Below are 18,645 nucleotides of genomic sequence, written 5' to 3'. Positions count from 1 at the left end.
AAATACTCATATTAATATATTCAACTGCGATAAATTATTTTCTATAAATTAATATCCATTATTTCTTAAAAATTATATATTTAAAATAATTATATTGTTGTGAACAAATAATAATTAAAATATATTATTATTTTTATTTAAATATAAATCAAATTGGGGAGTTAGCGAAAAGACGGTGGGCTGATACTAAACCCGAAAGCCCACCCGTCGGAATGTAGAATGCTGCAAAGTGGTGCTCGTTAGGTTATTAAATTTGTTTATTTAATTAACGGTGGGCTGGTACCGAACCCGAAAGCCCACCCGTCGGGATCGAATCGCTATCAATCAAAAATCAAATCGAAGGAGCCCCGACGTTGTTGGTGGCCACCGATAGGCGATACCATTCTCTCAGCCTGATAGATAGAAAGAGAGTCGAGAAATTGTTATGTAATGGCGGCCGCGACAAATAATCAGCTAAATGTGGAGGACTCGCCGTCGTGGGGTTCTCGAAGCGTGGAATGTTTCGAGAAACTTGAGCAGATTGGGGAAGGAACTTACGGGTAAGACTTCAATTTTTTGTCTTTAGAATTTGTTTCGTTTTTTTGTATTTTGAATTAGTTAATCTTGAAAAAGCTGATTTTTTTTTTCAGTAGGCCATTGCTTTTTATTGTTTGTATTAGGCATTAGTGCTGCGTATTTTCCCTAATGTCCATTTTCTTTATTTCTTTCTTTCTGTTTTAAATAATTTACTTGGATTCAGTTTCCAGTTTCGTCTTATGTTGATGTTTAGTCTGATCATTGGTTGGTTGGAAACTAGCGATTGCAAAGCTTCCTGGGTGGCCATCAAATTGCCGTGGTTTACTCTCTAAAATTAATTTACGAGACAAGAATTTCTGTATTGACCGTTACAGATTATTTTTTTATGTTCCCTAATCCCTACTACAGAGAAATCGAGAATCATATCAAATATATTTGAAGAATAACATAGGCGGAAAAGAGAGTCAAGATCTCAAAACAATATACTGTTGAGCGTGGAGAAGAAAAGAGTCAATACTCATTCTAAATGTCATGAGGATCTTTTATTCTGTTTTGTCCGAGGCAAGAAGAAAATAGAGCACTCAAGAGCAAACTTAAGACCTGTCCAACGGCATTTCAAACTCTATAAGCTCTCTGTACTGCACTGAAATAAGACTAACTACAATTCCAACTTACCCGTGGGACAGAACGAAGTCCTACGTGAACATTAAACTGTTATAATCAGATGTGAAAGAGTCCATTTGCTTGTTGAGAGAACCTCCTTGATTGCATGTTTTCTGTTGTGAAGAAAAACTCTTGTTACAATCCAAGCTTATCACACTAGAGATAATTAATGTACTTTGCTTCAATGATTAGTTTGTTTTCAGTTTTTCTTGTCTGTTTCGCTAACTTGCTTCTTAATTTTCATTTTTGTTTTCCAGACAAGTATACATGGCTAGAGAGAAGGATACTGGAGAAATTGTTGCTTTAAAAAAGATACGCATGGATAATGAAAAAGAAGGGGTATTTTTATTCTCATAAATAATTATTTGTTGCCATATCATTGACAAATTTAGTTCTGTTATAATATTTAGCTTTGCTTTTCTCTGCAGTTTCCCATTACTGCCATCCGAGAGATCAAAATTCTAAAGAAGCTAGAGCATGACAATGTAATTAAATTGAAAGAGATAGTGACATCTCCGGGTATTTTTTTGTCTATCTAGTAAAAATTTCCTTTCTTTTTGAGTTTTTATGCTTGTCTCTCACGTCTTTTATGTACACTAAATACAAAATAAAGGCCGTGAAGGGGTTGGGCAAGGAAACCCTGGTATGTAACATAATTTTTTCTTTCTTATATTTATCCATCTCAGTAGATGTCTGCTCTTAGGGAATGCATCTCCTTTTGGATTGCAGATGGTAATAAGTATAAAGGTAGCATTTACATGGTATTTGAGTACATGGACCATGACTTGACTGGCCTTGCTGATCGTCCTGGGTTGAGATTTTCAATTGAGCAAATAAAAGTACTGTAAGCTTTCCTACTATGGAAGAAATATTTAGCATTATGTCTTTAAACACAGGAAAGTTTACTTGAATATTGTTTTGCAGTGTTATATGAAGCAACTGCTTACTGGTCTTCATTACTGTCATGTAAATCAAGTGCTTCACAGGGACATCAAAGGTTATCCTGCATTTACTTATGCTGTGTGTGAATTTTAATATGTAGAAAATGCACCAAATTCACAGGATAGCCACTATGCAGGCTCCAATCTTCTCATTGACAACGAGGGAAATTTGAAGCTTGCAGATTTTGGACTTGCACGTTCATTTTCCAATGACCACAATGCTAATCTGACAAATCGGGTGATCACTTTGTGGTACAGGTCAGTTGTTTATTATCAGTTGGAAATTAATTTTTACCATTAACCTATATACCCTGTGTGTCATTTACTTCAATCGTTGTGCAGACCTCCAGAGTTGCTTCTGGGAGCCACAAAATATGGTCCATCCGTTGACATGTGGTCTGTTGGTTGTATCTTTGCTGAGCTTTTGTATGGAAAACCAATTCTACCTGGCAAAAATGAGGTTAGGCTTTACTGTGTTTTTGTTTAGTATTATAATAAGTAAAAGAAGATTATATGCTTGTTTTGATCTAAATCAGTGTCAGTTTCTCGCACTTCTAATTTACTTGTCATAGTCTTCATTAATCTGGTAAATCTTAGTCTTCAAGTTATTCTTGAATGGAGATTCATGTTGAAACAAAGTTCTTTGTGAAAGCATAGTCGATAAACATCATATTAATCTGCTGTCATTCCTCCGATTGCAACTAGTTGGTGTTAAATACCAGCATTTCATGAACAGACTTTGCGTTCTCATAGCGATTATGCATGAAACATAGAGTTTAGCTCCCTTGTTTCTCCTAATGTAGTGCTCTTGTTCATTGCACATAGTATTTTGTATCTACCATTTAATATTTTCAATCCATTTTAAATTTTTCGCGTGGGTTTCTTCTTAAACATAATCAAGGTAAAATTTGCAGCCCTGTAAGAAATCTATAAGGGGGATTTTCATACTCTTCTTAACAAACCCTACTTTGCAAGTTTGATGTTGTTAAGAAAATATGAGGATGTTTAACCCTTAAGGATTTTTTTTACAATCCCTGCTTGTCAATGTTGAACCAAGTGTTCTGCAAACTTGAAGCATAATTTGAGGCAGAATACAATTTCTTAATTTTGGAGGAACAAGATATATTTGTTGGGATCATAACGATGGAGTCTTTGCAACTTCCTTGGTGATGAATACAGAGCTTCTTGTCATGGAGATGGTATTCTGGTGGAAATTTGTTATTGTTGTTTCGAACCTGAAAAAGAACTGTATTCTGGTTCTCCATGGGGGGCCTATTTCAAGAAATTATGTGATCCATTCCCATAGCATTACTTCGATGCCTGTCGACAAATTGCTTTCTCTTTGCTACACAGTTCTCTCATTTCAAGGCGTGCCAAGTTCCAGTTTCTTGGTTAGATATACATTTAACCTATGAAATAAAGTGAGCGACAAGTTGAAAATAACTGCTTTGATGAGTTAAAGAGAATTCATGTTTGAAATTTTATCAGGCAATCTTTGTGCTGTACCTGAATCATCTCCCTCGACTAGTCTTTGAAATTGATTTGTTAAATTGAAATATTGTCAAAAATGTGTATCATTCTCCTAAAATTTGCTTGCTCGTTTACTTTTGAAAACTAGCCCCTATTAACCTGAGGGTGGTTTTATTTTCAAATTTTGTCACAGCCTGAACAATTGAATAAGATATTTGAACTTTGTGGGACCCCTGATGAGGTTAATTGGCCTGGTGTTTCCAAGATCCCCTGGTATAACAAGTTCAAGCCTGTGCGTCAAATGAAAAGGCGAACTCGAGAGCTTTTTAGACAGTTGAGCATATTCTCTAATGTTGTGGAATAAATACCCTATTAAGGACATAGCTTCTTTTATGCGTAATTATATGTGTTGTGGTTGATTATCTCCTCTTCAGTTTTGACCGTCATGCTCTGGAGTTGTTGGAGAATATGCTGGTTTTAGATCCGGCTAAGGTATTTGCTTGACTATGAACTTGGTTAATATTCTCAAATATAACTGCATGCATTTATGTCTCATTTTGTGGGCTTGATTTACCTGACAAACTAAATAGTCTTTAATTTTGATTTGTTCAAAACCGAGGATTGAAACAACAAAATTGTATAAGCGGACAACCTTGATTGAGAGATTCTACCTGCAGCTGGAGATAATTTATAGAGATATAATTTGGATGATTGATTGATGTAATATGGTTATTGACGTGATCACAATGTTTTAACTGCAAATTCATGGAATTGAACAATATAAGAAATAAGAACTGATGAATGAGGTTTAGATTGCAAAATATAATTTTAAATGATCAACTAAGTAAGAAAGTCAATATACGACAATCCTTAAATGGGCAATGATTTGACGTAAAGCCATGGCTGTTGACAAGGTAAAAACCCTAAAGGGCCTGCAGGTGAACCCTTGAGTCTAGTCCTACCCCCGCATTTCTTTCGAAACCCAAAAATGCCTGCAGTTGAACCCTTGATTCGTATTGGCTAGCCACCTTTGGCGCGCTTTATCTTTGGATTAAAATTTCTATAAAAGGCTAACTATATGGGGAATTGTTTTCTTGATCCATCAAAAAGCAATGAATAGTTGATCCTGCCATGCTACATCAGCCAGTTCCATCTCTGCATAGGCGAGTCCAACCTGACCCCACGACAAGAATCGCCTGAGCCAATTAGTTGTTGGTGACATTGCTTCACTCCATGTCAATTTGACGTCGGCTCCTCTGCTTACCAACCCCTGCACCATAAAACAGAATACCAGTTTTTGACCAGGCAGAAGAAGCAACTAGAATTGACTTCTTTTTTGGACCAAGGGACTGATCAGGACCATTAGGGAACAATATCATCTTAAACTTTTCCCACTGAGAGCATGGAGATGCAGGTTACTGTTGCCATGTAATAGAAAGTGATAAATGCTGAAATTCTGTTTATTATAATAAGCGAGTAGGAAATGAAATCAGACACGGGGATAATTATTTCTTCTAAAAGAGTATGACATAAATTTTCTATGTCACCTTCTTGAACTTATGATATGGATGTCAGTATTTTACTGGTCGTTTTAAAAGATCTAAATTGTTCACTTCTGTTTTTTTTTACGTTAGTTGACCCCCAAAAGGAGTATCAAGCATATTGTGAAATTCAGAGATTTATCATTTTATTTAACAATTATGTTAATCAGTTGTCAAACCCATTTGTTCTGGAATGATGAAAACTGATTTGTGATAGATGGATTCCATTTTCAATCATGTCGCACTATGCTCCAAGTTCTTGGTCTCTACTTTAAACATTTATATGTTTCACTGATTTCATATCTTCCATCCTAAACCTGAATTTTTAAAGAGAATATCAGCAAAGGATGCCCTAGATGCTGAATATTTTTGGACCGACCCCTTACCTTGTGATCCAAAAAGGTATGTCCGATAGCCCCTGTTGTGCTTGTAGTATTGCTACTCTAATTTGCTTCCTAACGTGCTTGAATTTGTGCAATGTTTTTTCTTATGCTAAAGTCTTATGATACAGTTTGCCAAAATATGATTCCTCACATGAATTCCAGACAAAGAAAAAAAGGCAGCAGCAGCGACAAAACGAAGAAGTTGCCAAAAGACAGAAGTTACAGCATCCACAACAGCACACTCGCTTGCCTCCCATCCAACAGACGGGGCAACCTCATGCACAACACTGGGCTGGTCCTGGTCATCCAACGAACAATTCTCAGCCTCCTCTGCCTGCTGTTCCTAGTCATAATCAGTATGCAAAACCTCGTGGTCCACCAGGTGGACCTAATAGATACCCCCAAAGTGGGGCCACTGGTTCATATTACCAAGATCGTGGAGGTCAGAGCGGAGCATATAATAGTGGGCAATATCCCACGCATGGACGAGGGCCCCCATATGCTGGAAATAGTGCCCCTCCTAACGGCCCTCAAGGAGCTTCAGGTGGATACGGAGCTCCCCCTAATTATCCGCAGAGTGGTCAATATGGAGTTTCAGGCGGCAGAGGCTCAAATCCAATGGGGGGAAACAGAAACCAGCAGTACGGATGGCAGCAGTAGTAGAATAAGCAAGTAGTCGGCACACATGAGATGGTGAAGGGTCAAAGCAGTTTGGATTTGATGCAGCTACAGCTTTGGTAATGATGGGTTTGGAACTTTTTGACCAGATGTGTATAGCGGGCTCTATGTTTTGTGAATCTTCTTGTTGAAATTGGATAGGGTTCGGGGGAGTGGTGAACAATGTTTGGAGAATGTGCAACGGTAATACATATACAATGTTTTTTTCACAATTTGAAGTACTTCAACTTCCCAATCTTGACACGAGTGGTTACAGTTTTTGATGACCCTCCTGTTTTGACTTAATATGTTTGTGATGAATGACGGAGAATTTTGAACTTTTTTGTGTTGTATAAAAATGAGAAGCACTTTTAACATAGTCGTGAACTATTTGATTTCAGATTTCAAGGTTCTGTTAGTTTCAGACTGGGTTGTCGATGGGTAGGATGTAACTTTAACTTGTTTTTGCATTTTAAATTCTGACATTCTTACTATTGTTATCAACTGTTTGTGTTACATCAATAATAATAACTAATTATACAGTATGTGATTTATATGTAGCGACCAGCCCAGATAAGTGAATGATTGTTTTTGCTGGAATTTTTGTGCATTGGCCACCCATAATTTGTCAAACAAGCTTGTCAAGATATGAAATCTAAAAACTGTTTCCGACGGCACTTCGATATGTAATGATTGGTGCAAATGACTCGAGTTACGTACTAGCCCTTGTCTGAAGGCAACGACAGATATCCTGAAGACCAGCCAAACAGAGTTTGTTTTTTAGGGCACGGGTTCAGGTGTGTAAATGTAGATATATAAAAATAATGACAGATGCGATTCAGCAACCTCAACGCAAATGAGTAGGTGTCAAGTTGAAGGAGGGAAATTATGGAATTAGTCTTAACCTTTTATAAAAAGAAAAAAAAAAGAAAAAGAAGAGAGATGGCTACAGATGGAACTAGTGAAGCATCACATCCTCGATGATAGTTAGCTTGATACTCTTTTAGGAAAAGATTTAGTAACATACTGAAAAATTCCCATGTTCTGATTTTCCCTCTTAAGTAAGTCTGCCACAATCCTTGTCTACCCAATTTTCCTTTTATTAATTTCCAAGTGCATATGCACTTGATGTGACTCGAACTGAGCATATTTTCTAGCATGCACAGCCTCCTCGCTGTTGTTCTGCATGTGATGTGTTAGTGGTGGGCTTCAAATTCACATCAACCATGTCTTCCTGTTTTGTTGAGGAAAGAGTTTCCATTCCCGGCAATGCTGCGGCTATTTTCCTGAACAGAGGCTGCAATACAGTTTGAATCAATAAGCACACGCCAAAAGAATCACAACTTGCGTCAAGAAACTGACTTTAAAAAAAAAAAGGAAACTGCTCTGACAGAACAAGTATTATTACAAGATCAAGGAATGTCTTTAGAACTAGATGGCAAAGTGAACACGGATGAATATTTAGGCATATAGATACAATTTTTCGAACCTATTAATTTACTTCGCCGTTAAGTATGAAAAATTGTCACCCCAAAAAGTTTTGGATTTCGAGAATCACAACAATGTATGAAAGTAAGCTGCTCAAGCATCTAAAATTGTTTACCTTTATGTTAAAACCAGCTTTAGCACTAGTTTCTATAAACATGATGCCAACTTCACGAGCCTTTCCATCTCCTTCTTCAATTGACACTTGCCTTTTGATTCATAATAAAAAAAAAAATATCATCAAACCAACAAATAGTACATGACAAATAAGTTACATTTACTTCCTCACCTTTTGTCAACAAGATCAGTTTTATTCCCTACGAGAACAATAATGACATCACTACCACGTTCTGTCCGCACTTCCTCAATCCACTTCGATGTATTCAGAAATGACTGTCGGTCTGCAAAAATTGATACTGGATTAAAATCAGTAACACTAACACCTTGCATCTAGCGAGAAAATTTTGAACAATTTGCATCATGGAAACTCTTCCAAGAAGACTTCCAATGTTCCTGGTGAGTCGCACGGGTTATGGATGGAACCGGGAGGACGATTTAGCAAGTAAAATAACTTACTAGCTACATCGTAGACAATCACTGCTACTGAAGAATCTCTGATGTAGCTTGGAATCAGGCTCCTGAATCTCTCTTGACCAGCAGTATCCCTGTCAGCATTAAGTAAAATTTTGTAAAAATGAAATAAGCATCCAGAACTCGAACATTAACGATATGACAATATGTGAAATATGAAAATCTCTTCTAGAATTCAAATATATACTCTTCTTGGATAGCATATGAAATGAAACGAGTGGTACAGTGTCGATGGCTACGAGACCTTAAAGATATTCTCGAAGCGACTCGAAAGACATAACTTGATGCATCAACTTTGATAAAAATTATGGAGAAGAAAGTGTGAGTACCAGAGCTGCAATCGAACCGTTCGATCTTCAAGGTACATGGTTTTGGACAAGAAGTCGATGCCAATAGTAGCCTGCGAAATCATTAATCAACACCAATTATTCAAATGGTCAGGGATTATAATAAACAAGTGTTTTGTGTCTATGTACGCATAATTCAAATATTCTACTAGAAGATAACGAGAAAAGAAGATGGATCATCATTCCAAATGGACATTCATATATCTTTTTTCATGTAGAATGCATGGATTATCTTTTACACGATATACTTTAAAAGGGTAAATTGTTGTTAACCAAGAAACAAGGAATCCTTGGAAAGATTGTGATCAAGATTGGGAAACCTGATAAGTGGTGTCGAATTTGTCGTACATGAAGCGGGTGATGATGCTGGTTTTGCCGACGGATTGATCGCCCAGAAACACGAGCTTATACTTGGCTAATGGTGACACCACCGCCATTATAATTGATTGTGAAGAAGAAATGATGATGATGAGATCTGAACGTTTTTCGAGTAATTTAAGGAAATTTAAGGAGAGAATGAAACAACAATTTATAGTATATACTTATATACGTCGGACCACCAAAAATTCATTGAATAAATTATTTGTTAATTAATTAGTTAATACGCAAGGGTTTGGATCCTTTTTTAAATTATTAATTGTATAGTATCATCATATGTTAATTAACAATTACATTTACCATGCATCAAGGGACGTGATTCCCACGAGTGGATATGATATTATTTTTAAAAAATAACATCCACACTCAAAATTGTTGAATGATATATATTATGATGAGAAGGTATTTCGGTCATTTTAAAAATGTGATATAGGATACATTGGTTCGTGAAGAAATCCCATCTTCACTTGAAATATGAGCTACTTGACCAATGCCATAAATGCAAGGCATGCTAAACTCTCTGTTCAAGGTAGCATCAAATTACATCCAACCTACGAAGTCTTCTTCTTAACACTATACGGGTATTTTTGGTATACTGATATACTAGTGACTACTAGCGGTAGCGCCACAAGGCAGTACGGAGAAGGTGGTTTCCCATCAAAGATGAATTGTAGCAGAGCTGTGACAAGAAGCGCAGAAACTATGACAAATCCCTGCAAAAAAGTAAACCATTATGGAAACCAGACAGATTGCACCCGTAAACAGCCACTCAGTATGTAGCGAGAATTTAGTCAAGCGGGGGGATCTAATGTACACTTGATATCCGAAACTTGTGTTTATAAGAAGATTACTTTCAAGTCGTAACCTAAATCTATCTCCCAGAAAATCAAGGAAGTCATTGTTGCCAGTACTAGGTTGATTGATATTCTTACAAGAAGTCACAAAGCTTTTAGAGCTATAAATTGTTGATAAAAGACTTGAGAGCATAATAAGTTGTCACATGTGTGTTAATACAGCTTATAGTGCTACAATTACCTTTCGAACACCGCCAGCATAAGTTGTCACAAGACCTACTAGAATTCCACCAACAGCATTGAGTACAACAGGTATCTGTATCAAAGCCATCATGACACTTCATATTATGCTGTGCCGAAGATTGAGATGTCATGTAAGATCAATGAAGTTTTAAACAAGAAAAATGTAAGTATGCTAGTTTTAATACGAATGATGACAAATTATATTTCCAAACAAAAGCACTCAGTTTGTGTGTTAACGAATCTGGTAATGATGGCGCAACAGTTTGATAAATTTACCTGTAAGGTTAATAGTCAATTGCTGATGGCAAGAAAATCTCACATTAATTTTTGACAAACCGTAACTCAAGAAAACCTGTACTTTCCTAAAGAGGTATGATCATCAAAGTTATGTACCATTGTCAATGGAGTCCAGCCATAAAAGAATCCATGTTGTCTGATAGCTAATCCATCTGGAGACTTGTATGCACTGGCCAGCAAGCAAAGGCTCCCAATTATGGACATCTCCACCGTCATCAAATAAGAGGTGTGTTTCTTAACCTTTGTTCATATGGAGCAAACCCGAAAGGAAACAATGATATATCTGACATAAACAATTAATTAGTAACTTGGAAGCATGAAAATATTTTGCTTACTTGCGATGCCCATTGACACAATGCAGAGGCCAGACCAGAAAGTACAGAAGCCACCAGCACTGGAACAATTCCATAAAATAAGATCTCATCGGGATGACTAGAACTAGCAGCTTTACTCGAGCCTTCGCCAATACTAAGAAGGACTGCAGCAATTATCAACAAAAACAGGGCCCCAATCTGTTGAATTGACTGCTTTTGCCTAAAAAAGAGGATACAAGAAATCATGGAAATTCTAATCAGCAAAAGTTTAACTTGAAAAAACAATAACATCAATTAAGTGTCAGAATGCTTGGTAATGCTCCTCTAGACTTCAATCACAGCTAAAATTGAACATGTAGGGGATTGGTAGCTTTCAAGACGATTTACACTATCGTATCAAGCACAATCTGTATACAAAACACACTTGTATGAAAAGCCAACTCGCTCAAATGAAGAAATACCTAAGAATGATATAAGTAAACAATGCCGTGAAAAACAGTTTGGTTTGGTTCAGCATTGAAAATGTGAGCGAGTCAAGATTTCTGTACGACATTTGCAACAAGCTATTTTGCAGGGCATAGATGGCTGCTGGCAGTCCTGATGCCGTGAGAGAGCCAACCAAAGTCCACTCCTTGCATAAATTTCTCAAAGTACCATCTTTTGCTAAGAGAATCAAAGCACAAATCACCTGCACGCTTATAAGTATCCATGTGAAAACAGTTCTATAAACCACAAACTAATTGTGAAGGAGAAGGAAGAATGAGTTACCTTAACCACCTCACATGCCAAAACAGATGAAGTCACGATAACTTGTCGGCTGCATCAAGAAGTAAGTGCGAAGCACAGGATGGTGAGTTGTAAAATGAAGAAGAAAAATATGAAGATAAGAATGGTGAGTTGAAAAAAAGTTCTCAATTGACTCGAAAATCAATTTCTTACAATCTAAAAAACTTTTAGATTATTGCACTTCTGAGCTATCATGAAATTCAAGATTAAGTTCCAGCTATCATTTCATTGCAACAAATCTCAGAACTTCACCATAACCATCACTAAATGAACTAAAATAAGGGCAAGAAAAGATATTTAAAAAGGGGGGAAACTGATTTCTTCAACTTATAACATCAAAATCCATATGTACCTCTCTTCGAAGACAAAATGGCTCAAATTATACTACTGAAGTGAAAGCTCTTTTATCCATATTAGCTAGTTTGTTCAACTCAAAAACAAAATTTTAATAAATAAAACAACCTCTCATCCCCCACTTCACCATATTCTCATGCAAAGCGAAGCCAGAAGTTTCAAAAGCACCGTAATCCGCAATAACACTAACGTGAGCAAATAGAAAAATAGAAAGAAAAAGAAAAAAACCTGGTAAAACTTTTCGAGATAAGAGGTTGAGCACCATACTGAAGCGTCAATAAGAGAGAGAAAAGCCAGACCTTGGTCCCAGGCTTCGGAGAATCGATCTTCGTGACCGCCATTAACGAGGGGTCGACGAAGAAGAAGGGAACGCTTTCCTCCCTTCACGTACAATAGACGTCAATTCCAGAAATCAGATCAAGCTTTTGATTACTCTCTCTTAATACATAGGCGCAATTGACATTGATGTTCATTTCAAGGTAATATTAAAATACGACATTCTTTGCAATATTATATATCATCTGTTTTAGGTTATCAATATTTGATTTTTATCTAATAATTTTTTTCAATGCTTAAGACCATTCACCGTCAAATATTAATCATTTATAATAATTGTTATAATATGAATAAAACATATATTATATACAATTAAAATTATGTAAACAAAAATAACATGGAAAAAATAATTTTGTCTTCAATATTGAAATGTTAAATGTCATTTTGGTTTTTTTCTAATTTCTTTTGATACGAGTAATATATGTTTATTTTTGGAACTATGTAAGAGATAATCAATATATAAACTAGTGCACCGACGTACACGTTGCGTGCTTATATAATATTTTTTATAATTCATTTGATTTACATTTAAATGAGGATCAAAATATAATTATAAGAAATAGTGAGAGATTACACTGTAATTTTGATATATAAATTAAAAAATAAAATGAAAAATAAAAGAATAAAAAAATAAACTCGGTGAGAATTGAACTTATAATTTAAACCCAAAAAACAATGTTCTATCCACTAAACCACATATAACTTACATTAAAGTTTTAATATTTTATTAATATATATAATTACTAAAACAGACCATGACACCAAAGTTAGTTACTCTAAGTGTTTCAAACTTAATAAAGTAGATATAGATAATATTCGATGAAGTTAATGGTTTTTAACTCAAAACAAATCCAAATTACTATATTAAAACAATAACATTGATAAATTATAAGACTAAAATCCAAATTACCAATTTACAGAAAATTACAATTTTCAGAAAATAAAACAAATACATAATCACATGGAGAGAGTAGGGATAGAATAACGAGGAGGGGTATTTTTTCGAATACGTTGTTTTTAAAAAAATCCGTGAAATTGCTTGCCCTTGACCCATTATTCGATCCCAAGGGGTAATATATATATATATCAATAATGAACAACAAATAAATACATTTCAAAATAATTTTAACGTTCGTTAGTATCTGAATCACAATTCCCATAGAATGAAATTATATTCATCGTCCTTTTATTCCATAAAAAATAATTCAATAATATCATCAAACAACTTAAAAATGTAAAACTACTTTTGCCATCTTATAAAAATCTTTATTAAATTTTTATTTTTAATTTTATTTTTACCAAAAAGAGCTTGTAAGTTCTCACTCGGCTAACGCACATCTTTGTCAAACCAACAAAGAAGCTATGATGCAAATCAGAGGCATAACCATGGAAACAGTATACAACCAAACTAACTTTTAATAAATGTCACCCAAGGAAAAAGGAGAAACAGTGGCCCCATTTATGTACAATACAACTTCGCACATATCTGTACAACTGCAAAGCTGTCTTTAGAAGGCAACCACATCACATCGGGTAAGAAAGTGGAATCCAGAGAACCATCAAGAGAGAGATACAAGCTGATGAATTCTATCAAGAATCATTTACCAGTGGCAAATTCCTTGGGACTCCGTTCGTGATAAAGCTATCAACTCTTCGTACTTGGAAGCATATACAAAGCCCCATAACTATTTATGGGAAAAAAAACACAAAAAATGATTTTAGTTGGTTATCACTTTTTTTCAGAAAGCTCGACCTTGCAAGAGATGAATAAAATTATAGTGTTATAATTTTCTCATTCCCTTGCATGTAAGCCATGAGCATGTTGGTTGGTAATCAGCTAATGGCAAATGCAAAAAGCGCTCAAGGACGACTTGATAAAAAAAAGGGATTTTGCGAATGACTCTATTATATGCTTCATTTTTCTCAAATTCTCAAGCTTATGGAGTTGACTTAACAATAATTCTATGATTTAAAAATAATTTAACACAACCACCTCATTGAGCATTTTTTATGAGTCAGGTCTAGAGCAAATTGCATGTGAATGCGTGAGAAACGAGGGGAGATTGGAGGGGCTGCAAGTTTAATGAATACCTCAATCTCCTTCACTTCGAAATCTTGAGAACGTGATAAACATGGGTTCCCATATGTTTCTGAAGACGAACTTGATCCATTCAATCTGAGGCACCATCAGGAGGAGATGATTTGAATGCAAGGAATAGAACAAAGCAATGGTGGTGTTATGTATATTTTAATAATAAAGCAAGTGAAAGCTTACAGATCTCCATCCAAATAGAGTGCAAAATGACTGCCCCCGCCCAAGGCCAAATACTCCGTATTGCACAATGTAAAATACCGATTTATTCCTGTTTTATGGGCTTACAGGTTAGAATAAAATAACAAAGCCGGTCATGGAGTGATCAATATCAACCTCATCAGATTCATAACAGGAGAAATAAAAAAAAAAAGAAAAAGAAATAAGTACAGAAAAACATAATAGACACCATATAAACTGAGGCCATATTAGCGACAACACCAGAAAGGAGAGTATTCATAAACTGTAACAATACTATATTTAAGAAGATTCACCTCAAGAATGAGGGTGCAAAGAATTCTGTGAAGCAGTACAAATTCATATGAGTGAAGTACTAGATGTTAAGGTTAGTTCTCAGTGTTGATGCTTCATTGACAAAGGATTCTATGATAATAATAGAAATAAAAGTCAGTCGAATACATCGGCTGTCAGCTCGTGATCGGTGTAGGATAGTAAATAAAAATTCTATAGGATTTGTGAGACATATTTTTCCCCTCTCCAAAGAGCAAGTGATATAAAATGATCATATTAAGACAAATCATAACCAACGTTCAATGATATGGTCCAAATCATACCAGCACCTCATATAAGAATCTCCAACCAAAACATTTTTGTTCCAACTGCTCAAAAATAGTCTGTTAAATAAAAAGGGATCATCCATACACTAAATATCAGAGACACTATGGAGGAATTGATACCTGTTGGACGAAATATGAGAGGTTGCCCAGAGGTATCAGTGAAAACAAATGAATCATTTGTTCCCTATTACAAATTCAGCACTCAATTTGGTGAAAGTGATTAAATAACTTCGTTTTGTTTATAACTGAGAGCTAAAAGATTCGGAACTACCTGATACTTTCGCTTATTTATTGATCTCAAAGGCGCCTCAACCAAGCCACCAAATACTGCTCCATTTCGATCCCCAACAACCTAAAATTATCAATGAGAAACATAAACACATGTACAAGCCCCATGCATATCCAAATATCACCTCATTCCATATAAAGTTTGTTTACATTTCATAATTTTCCTGCAACATAGAACTTTGAAAAGTCGTTTGTATGAAATATTACCAGCAGACTGATGCCCGGCCAAAGCATACTTCTCCTGTATAGTGTTGAAAGAGATATGCCATGCCTCCATGTACTAAAAGTTAATAGCATAAAGTAATTGAAGCGAAATGAACTGATAAATGAAACCAAAACAAGATGCATATCAAATACAAGTTCACAGATATCGGACCTGTACAATAATATCCATTTCCGCCCCTGAACAATTACGGGTAGTGAGGCATAAAGGACGCTTCGTGTCTTCTCGGAGAGAAGCATCGATGGTTCAGAAGTTTCAGGGAGCTTTTCCAGATGCAGAGATTCCTTTAACGTTTGCATGGCGATCCCTTCATCTGCAGAAGCATTAGAACAACTCCCGTTACCAACAGCTACAACAGAACCAGATTTGGGGGCTTGATCTTGAAGGCCGCCAAATTTAGCAGCTCGATTGAGTGCTCTGCCCAGGGATTGTTTACCCCTTGAGAAAATACTTCTCTTTTTGAAATTCTCTCTCATTGGTTCGGATGGTGTCTTCAGTTCATCATCTTGAGAAGTACTTTTTTCACGTAAGGCACTGGTATCCTGAGATTCGGAGGATGCTAACAGAGAATACAAAAATGCAGTAAATGATGATGTATCAGGAGCATCAACAGATTCCACATAACCCTCCAATTCTGACTGGCTATGTTCACTATCATCCGCATCATCCTATCGAAAATTAAGAAAAAAAAAGGAGGGAGAGTCATGGCGGATACATAATTCAACTAGGATGACATACAGACGCCATGAATTAAGAGAATACAATGTTAGTTAAATTAAAAACATCCCTCCCCCTTTCCTATTGTAAGTTCATAGTCACTGATTTTTAACTCCAGTCAACACAGACTGATGTTCCAAAATACCAACAGCACGGAGATATTGAGACCTTAACAATCAACCACAGACACAAAGCCACCATAAAACCCTAACAATCAACTTCAAGATAGATATATTCACAAGCCAAAAATAATAACCAGAATCGAATCCCACAAATTACGATCAAACAGGTAACAATTCTACAAGAAATTGAAGGGAAAAAAACAAATTTACAAACATAACACCAAATGAGAAAGCCGAACTTCCCAGAAAACAAAAGTAGAAGAAGAATTTACATGAGGAGGCGGAGGTGGTGGGCGAGGTTTGGAGGGTTTATCGGAAATGGGGTTGAGCAAAACGGTGGTAAGATCAGATACAAAATGCGCTGCTTTAGTCTTCAAAGATTTGGACTGCTTCTTCATAGTATCTTCTTGCTCTTGCTCCTGCTGCCGCCCCATCCCGGCCTCTATTCTTTATTATATGACGCTGATTATTGAATTTTTTGAAGGCATGTTGGGGGATAATTCAGTATTATATCCTGTTGTTTATGCTAATTCCTGATTTCGTCTTTCAATATTTATATACCGATTATCCCTCCAATTTTTAAATTTTACTCAATTATGTCCTTCAGATCTAAATATTTTCAATATGTTTCCAAAATAACTTGTTAATTTTATTTTTTAATAGGCCCATGAACGGTGAAGACCTAATTTATTATTATTATGTAATTTAAATGTTTCAGATGATATATTTTTAAAAAATTATGAATTTGAACATATATTCGAGATTTATTATTTTTATATTTTTGTATAATATTTTGGAATATTTGCAAATCTAATAAAAAAAATTAGATATCAAGAGCAAATAAAAACGGATCAGATTACTAAGGTAATATATTATTCAAGATTTCTAGAAACAATCCTCGATTCTTCTAAACTCTCATGAGATTTTAGAGAATCCAAAAGACAGTACAAAATTATGAAAACCAGCTATAACATGTACCACGAAAAATTGAATAAATCTTTTAAAAACAAGAAGAAATTCTTATGACATCGAAAAATATTAAAACAAATATTCAAACTCTAGAATAACAACAATTCAATTTTAGCAATAGGATCGCGGGAGACAGATTATCATCATCTTTTGGTACCAAACTTTTATTATATCAAAAATGGAAGGTCAAAGTAATACAAAAATATTTAACCGACGATGAAAAAACTATCAATCTCATCAAAATTATCATCGGGAAAAAAATTTGATGACAATTATAAAAATAATTGGTCTCAATTGTCTCCAAGACCTTACAGAGTCTTTGAAAAACTACAATATGATTTCTTGATATAGTGAGAAAATAACTAACTCCAAGGCAATCTTAAAATTAAAGAAGACAAAGAATATTAATTTGTCGTATACAAACATATCCTAATGAACATAGTTGATCAAAATGATATGCAGAGTATTATCAAAGAATATTTTGACATTGGCTTGATCAAAGCAGAAACATCATCATATAACAGTACAGGTTTGGGTGAAAAATCACGGTGAGATCAAAATAAACAAATCGAAGTTAGTAATAATTATAAATAAATTAACAAAATTCTGGAGTTTGATGGATATTTTATACTTAGTATAGATCATTTAATTAGTTGTACATGCAACGTAAATCATATTCAGATGAAAGAAAAAACAAGAAATTCCAGCTTTCACCATACAACTAGGGCTGGGAAAAAATACCGAAATTTCGGTATACCGTCATGTCGGTATACTGTACCGAACCAGCCTTACATACAACAAGATCATTCTATTTGGAAAATATTAGCAATGAGATTGATTAATGTACATCAAATATTTCAAATAAAGATGGATAATATATTAAAGATTGTATTAAATTTATATTTGTCTATATTAATAATATTTTAATTACATCTAAAAATATGAATGAACATATTAAACATTTAGATATTTTCTCTAAAATTTGTAAACAAGAAGAACTTGTCTCATCTGAAAAGAAGACAATCATATCTACAAGGAATTGAATTTATTAGAATAGAAATAGATGGGTCATGAATAATTCTGTAAGAACACATTCTGAAAAAATTACAAATTTTCCAAAAAAAAAACCCGAATTTTATTAGTATTTATTAACTTTGATAGAATGTTCATCAAGAATCTAGCAAAATATAGAACAATATTTAATTCATTACTGAAGAAAGACGCAAGATTAACGTGGACATAATAACATACTAAGGGACTTAGCCAACTAAAACAGGATTTACAAATATATTCAAAAAATGCTTATTCCTCAAGATTAAGATGATATGGTATTATACACAA

At 34.9% G+C, this 18,645-nt stretch overlaps 4 protein-coding genes across 5 annotated transcripts; 1 reads left to right on the top strand and 3 right to left on the bottom strand.

The window, feature by feature from the left end:
- The first annotated feature begins 178 nt into the window (after window positions 1-178).
- LOC142546505 (cyclin-dependent kinase C-1-like) lies at window positions 179-6,550 on the top strand. Of its 2 annotated transcripts, none has more exons than XM_075654258.1 (12): window positions 179-539; window positions 1,437-1,518; window positions 1,608-1,698; window positions 1,793-1,822; window positions 1,909-2,018; window positions 2,104-2,176; window positions 2,258-2,378; window positions 2,463-2,580; window positions 3,784-3,923; window positions 4,025-4,082; window positions 5,463-5,533; window positions 5,677-6,550. In XM_075654258.1, the coding sequence occupies exons 1-12, from the start codon at window positions 430-432 to the stop codon at window positions 6,188-6,190; spliced, it is 1,518 nt and encodes a 505-aa protein (XP_075510373.1). In that variant the 5' UTR covers window positions 179-429; the 3' UTR covers window positions 6,191-6,550. The 2 variants fall into 2 exon arrangements, with proteins under 2 accessions (XP_075510373.1, XP_075510372.1); XM_075654257.1 differs by having other exon boundaries at window positions 181-539; window positions 5,643-6,550.
- A 574-nt stretch (window positions 6,551-7,124) lies between these two features.
- Window positions 7,125-9,128, bottom strand: LOC142546507 (ras-related protein RABH1e). Its single transcript, XM_075654261.1, has 6 exons — window positions 8,915-9,128; window positions 8,577-8,647; window positions 8,233-8,321; window positions 7,946-8,057; window positions 7,775-7,865; window positions 7,125-7,468 (listed from the first exon to the last, which is right to left on the bottom strand). Exons 1-6 carry the CDS (start codon window positions 9,029-9,031, stop codon window positions 7,325-7,327), a joined length of 624 nt encoding a protein of 207 aa, XP_075510376.1. The 5' UTR covers window positions 9,032-9,128; the 3' UTR covers window positions 7,125-7,324.
- A 233-nt stretch (window positions 9,129-9,361) lies between these two features.
- On the bottom strand, window positions 9,362-12,219 carry LOC142546506 (UDP-N-acetylglucosamine transporter ROCK1). Its single transcript, XM_075654260.1, has 7 exons — window positions 11,989-12,219; window positions 11,389-11,437; window positions 11,082-11,308; window positions 10,642-10,840; window positions 10,403-10,546; window positions 10,008-10,082; window positions 9,362-9,685 (listed from the first exon to the last, which is right to left on the bottom strand). The coding sequence occupies exons 1-7, from the start codon at window positions 12,099-12,101 to the stop codon at window positions 9,524-9,526; spliced, it is 969 nt and encodes a 322-aa protein (XP_075510375.1). The 5' UTR covers window positions 12,102-12,219; the 3' UTR covers window positions 9,362-9,523.
- A 1,238-nt stretch (window positions 12,220-13,457) lies between these two features.
- LOC142546504 (uncharacterized) lies at window positions 13,458-16,849 on the bottom strand. Its single transcript, XM_075654256.1, has 8 exons — window positions 16,608-16,849; window positions 15,650-16,164; window positions 15,481-15,553; window positions 15,257-15,337; window positions 15,106-15,169; window positions 14,372-14,459; window positions 14,188-14,272; window positions 13,458-13,781 (listed from the first exon to the last, which is right to left on the bottom strand). Exons 1-8 carry the CDS (start codon window positions 16,767-16,769, stop codon window positions 13,698-13,700), a joined length of 1,152 nt encoding a protein of 383 aa, XP_075510371.1. The 5' UTR covers window positions 16,770-16,849; the 3' UTR covers window positions 13,458-13,697.
- Window positions 16,850-18,645: the final 1,796 nt, after the last annotated feature.

Source organism: Primulina tabacum, chromosome 5, assembly GCF_025594145.1.
Source record: "Primulina tabacum isolate GXHZ01 chromosome 5, ASM2559414v2, whole genome shotgun sequence".
NCBI classification, from domain to species: Eukaryota; Viridiplantae; Streptophyta; class Magnoliopsida; order Lamiales; family Gesneriaceae; genus Primulina; species Primulina tabacum.
This window is presented reverse-complemented; position numbering and strand designations above follow the sequence as displayed.

What these genes read in the sequence shown, in the direction of transcription:
- LOC142546505 (XM_075654257.1), top strand. Translation starts at nt 430, where the DNA reads ATGGCGGCCGCGACAAATAATCAGCTAAATGTGGAGGACTCGCCGTCG. An exon ending in ATTGGGGAAGGAACTTACGG is followed by an intron (nt 540 to 1,436) that starts GTAAGACTTCAA and finishes TTTGTTTTCCAG; the next exon opens with ACAAGTATACATGGCTAGAG. An exon ending in TGGTTTTAGATCCGGCTAAG is followed by an intron (nt 4,083 to 5,462) that starts GTATTTGCTTGA and finishes GAATTTTTAAAG; the next exon opens with AGAATATCAGCAAAGGATGC.
- LOC142546507 (XM_075654261.1), bottom strand. Translation starts at nt 9,031, where the DNA reads ATGGCGGTGGTGTCACCATTAGCCAAGTATAAGCTCGTGTTTCTGGGC. An exon ending in ACGGTTCGATTGCAGCTCTG is followed by an intron (nt 8,322 to 8,576) that starts GTACTCACACTT and finishes TAATGCTGACAG; the next exon opens with GGATACTGCTGGTCAAGAGA. An exon ending in GATTGTCTACGATGTAGCTA is followed by an intron (nt 8,058 to 8,232) that starts GTAAGTTATTTT and finishes CAATTTTTGCAG; the next exon opens with ACCGACAGTCATTTCTGAAT.
- LOC142546504 (XM_075654256.1), bottom strand. Translation starts at nt 16,769, where the DNA reads ATGGGGCGGCAGCAGGAGCAAGAGCAAGAAGATACTATGAAGAAGCAG. An exon ending in AAATGGATATTATTGTACAG is followed by an intron (nt 15,554 to 15,649) that starts GTCCGATATCTG and finishes ATTAACTTTTAG; the next exon opens with TACATGGAGGCATGGCATAT. An exon ending in TAAATAAGCGAAAGTATCAG is followed by an intron (nt 15,170 to 15,256) that starts GTAGTTCCGAAT and finishes AATTTGTAATAG; the next exon opens with GGAACAAATGATTCATTTGT.
- LOC142546506 (XM_075654260.1), bottom strand. Translation starts at nt 12,101, where the DNA reads ATGGCGGTCACGAAGATCGATTCTCCGAAGCCTGGGACCAAGGTCTGG. An exon ending in TGGCATGTGAGGTGGTTAAG is followed by an intron (nt 11,309 to 11,388) that starts GTAACTCATTCT and finishes ATAAGCGTGCAG; the next exon opens with GTGATTTGTGCTTTGATTCT. An exon ending in ATGCTGGCGGTGTTCGAAAG is followed by an intron (nt 9,686 to 10,007) that starts GTAATTGTAGCA and finishes ACTTTTTTGCAG; the next exon opens with GGATTTGTCATAGTTTCTGC.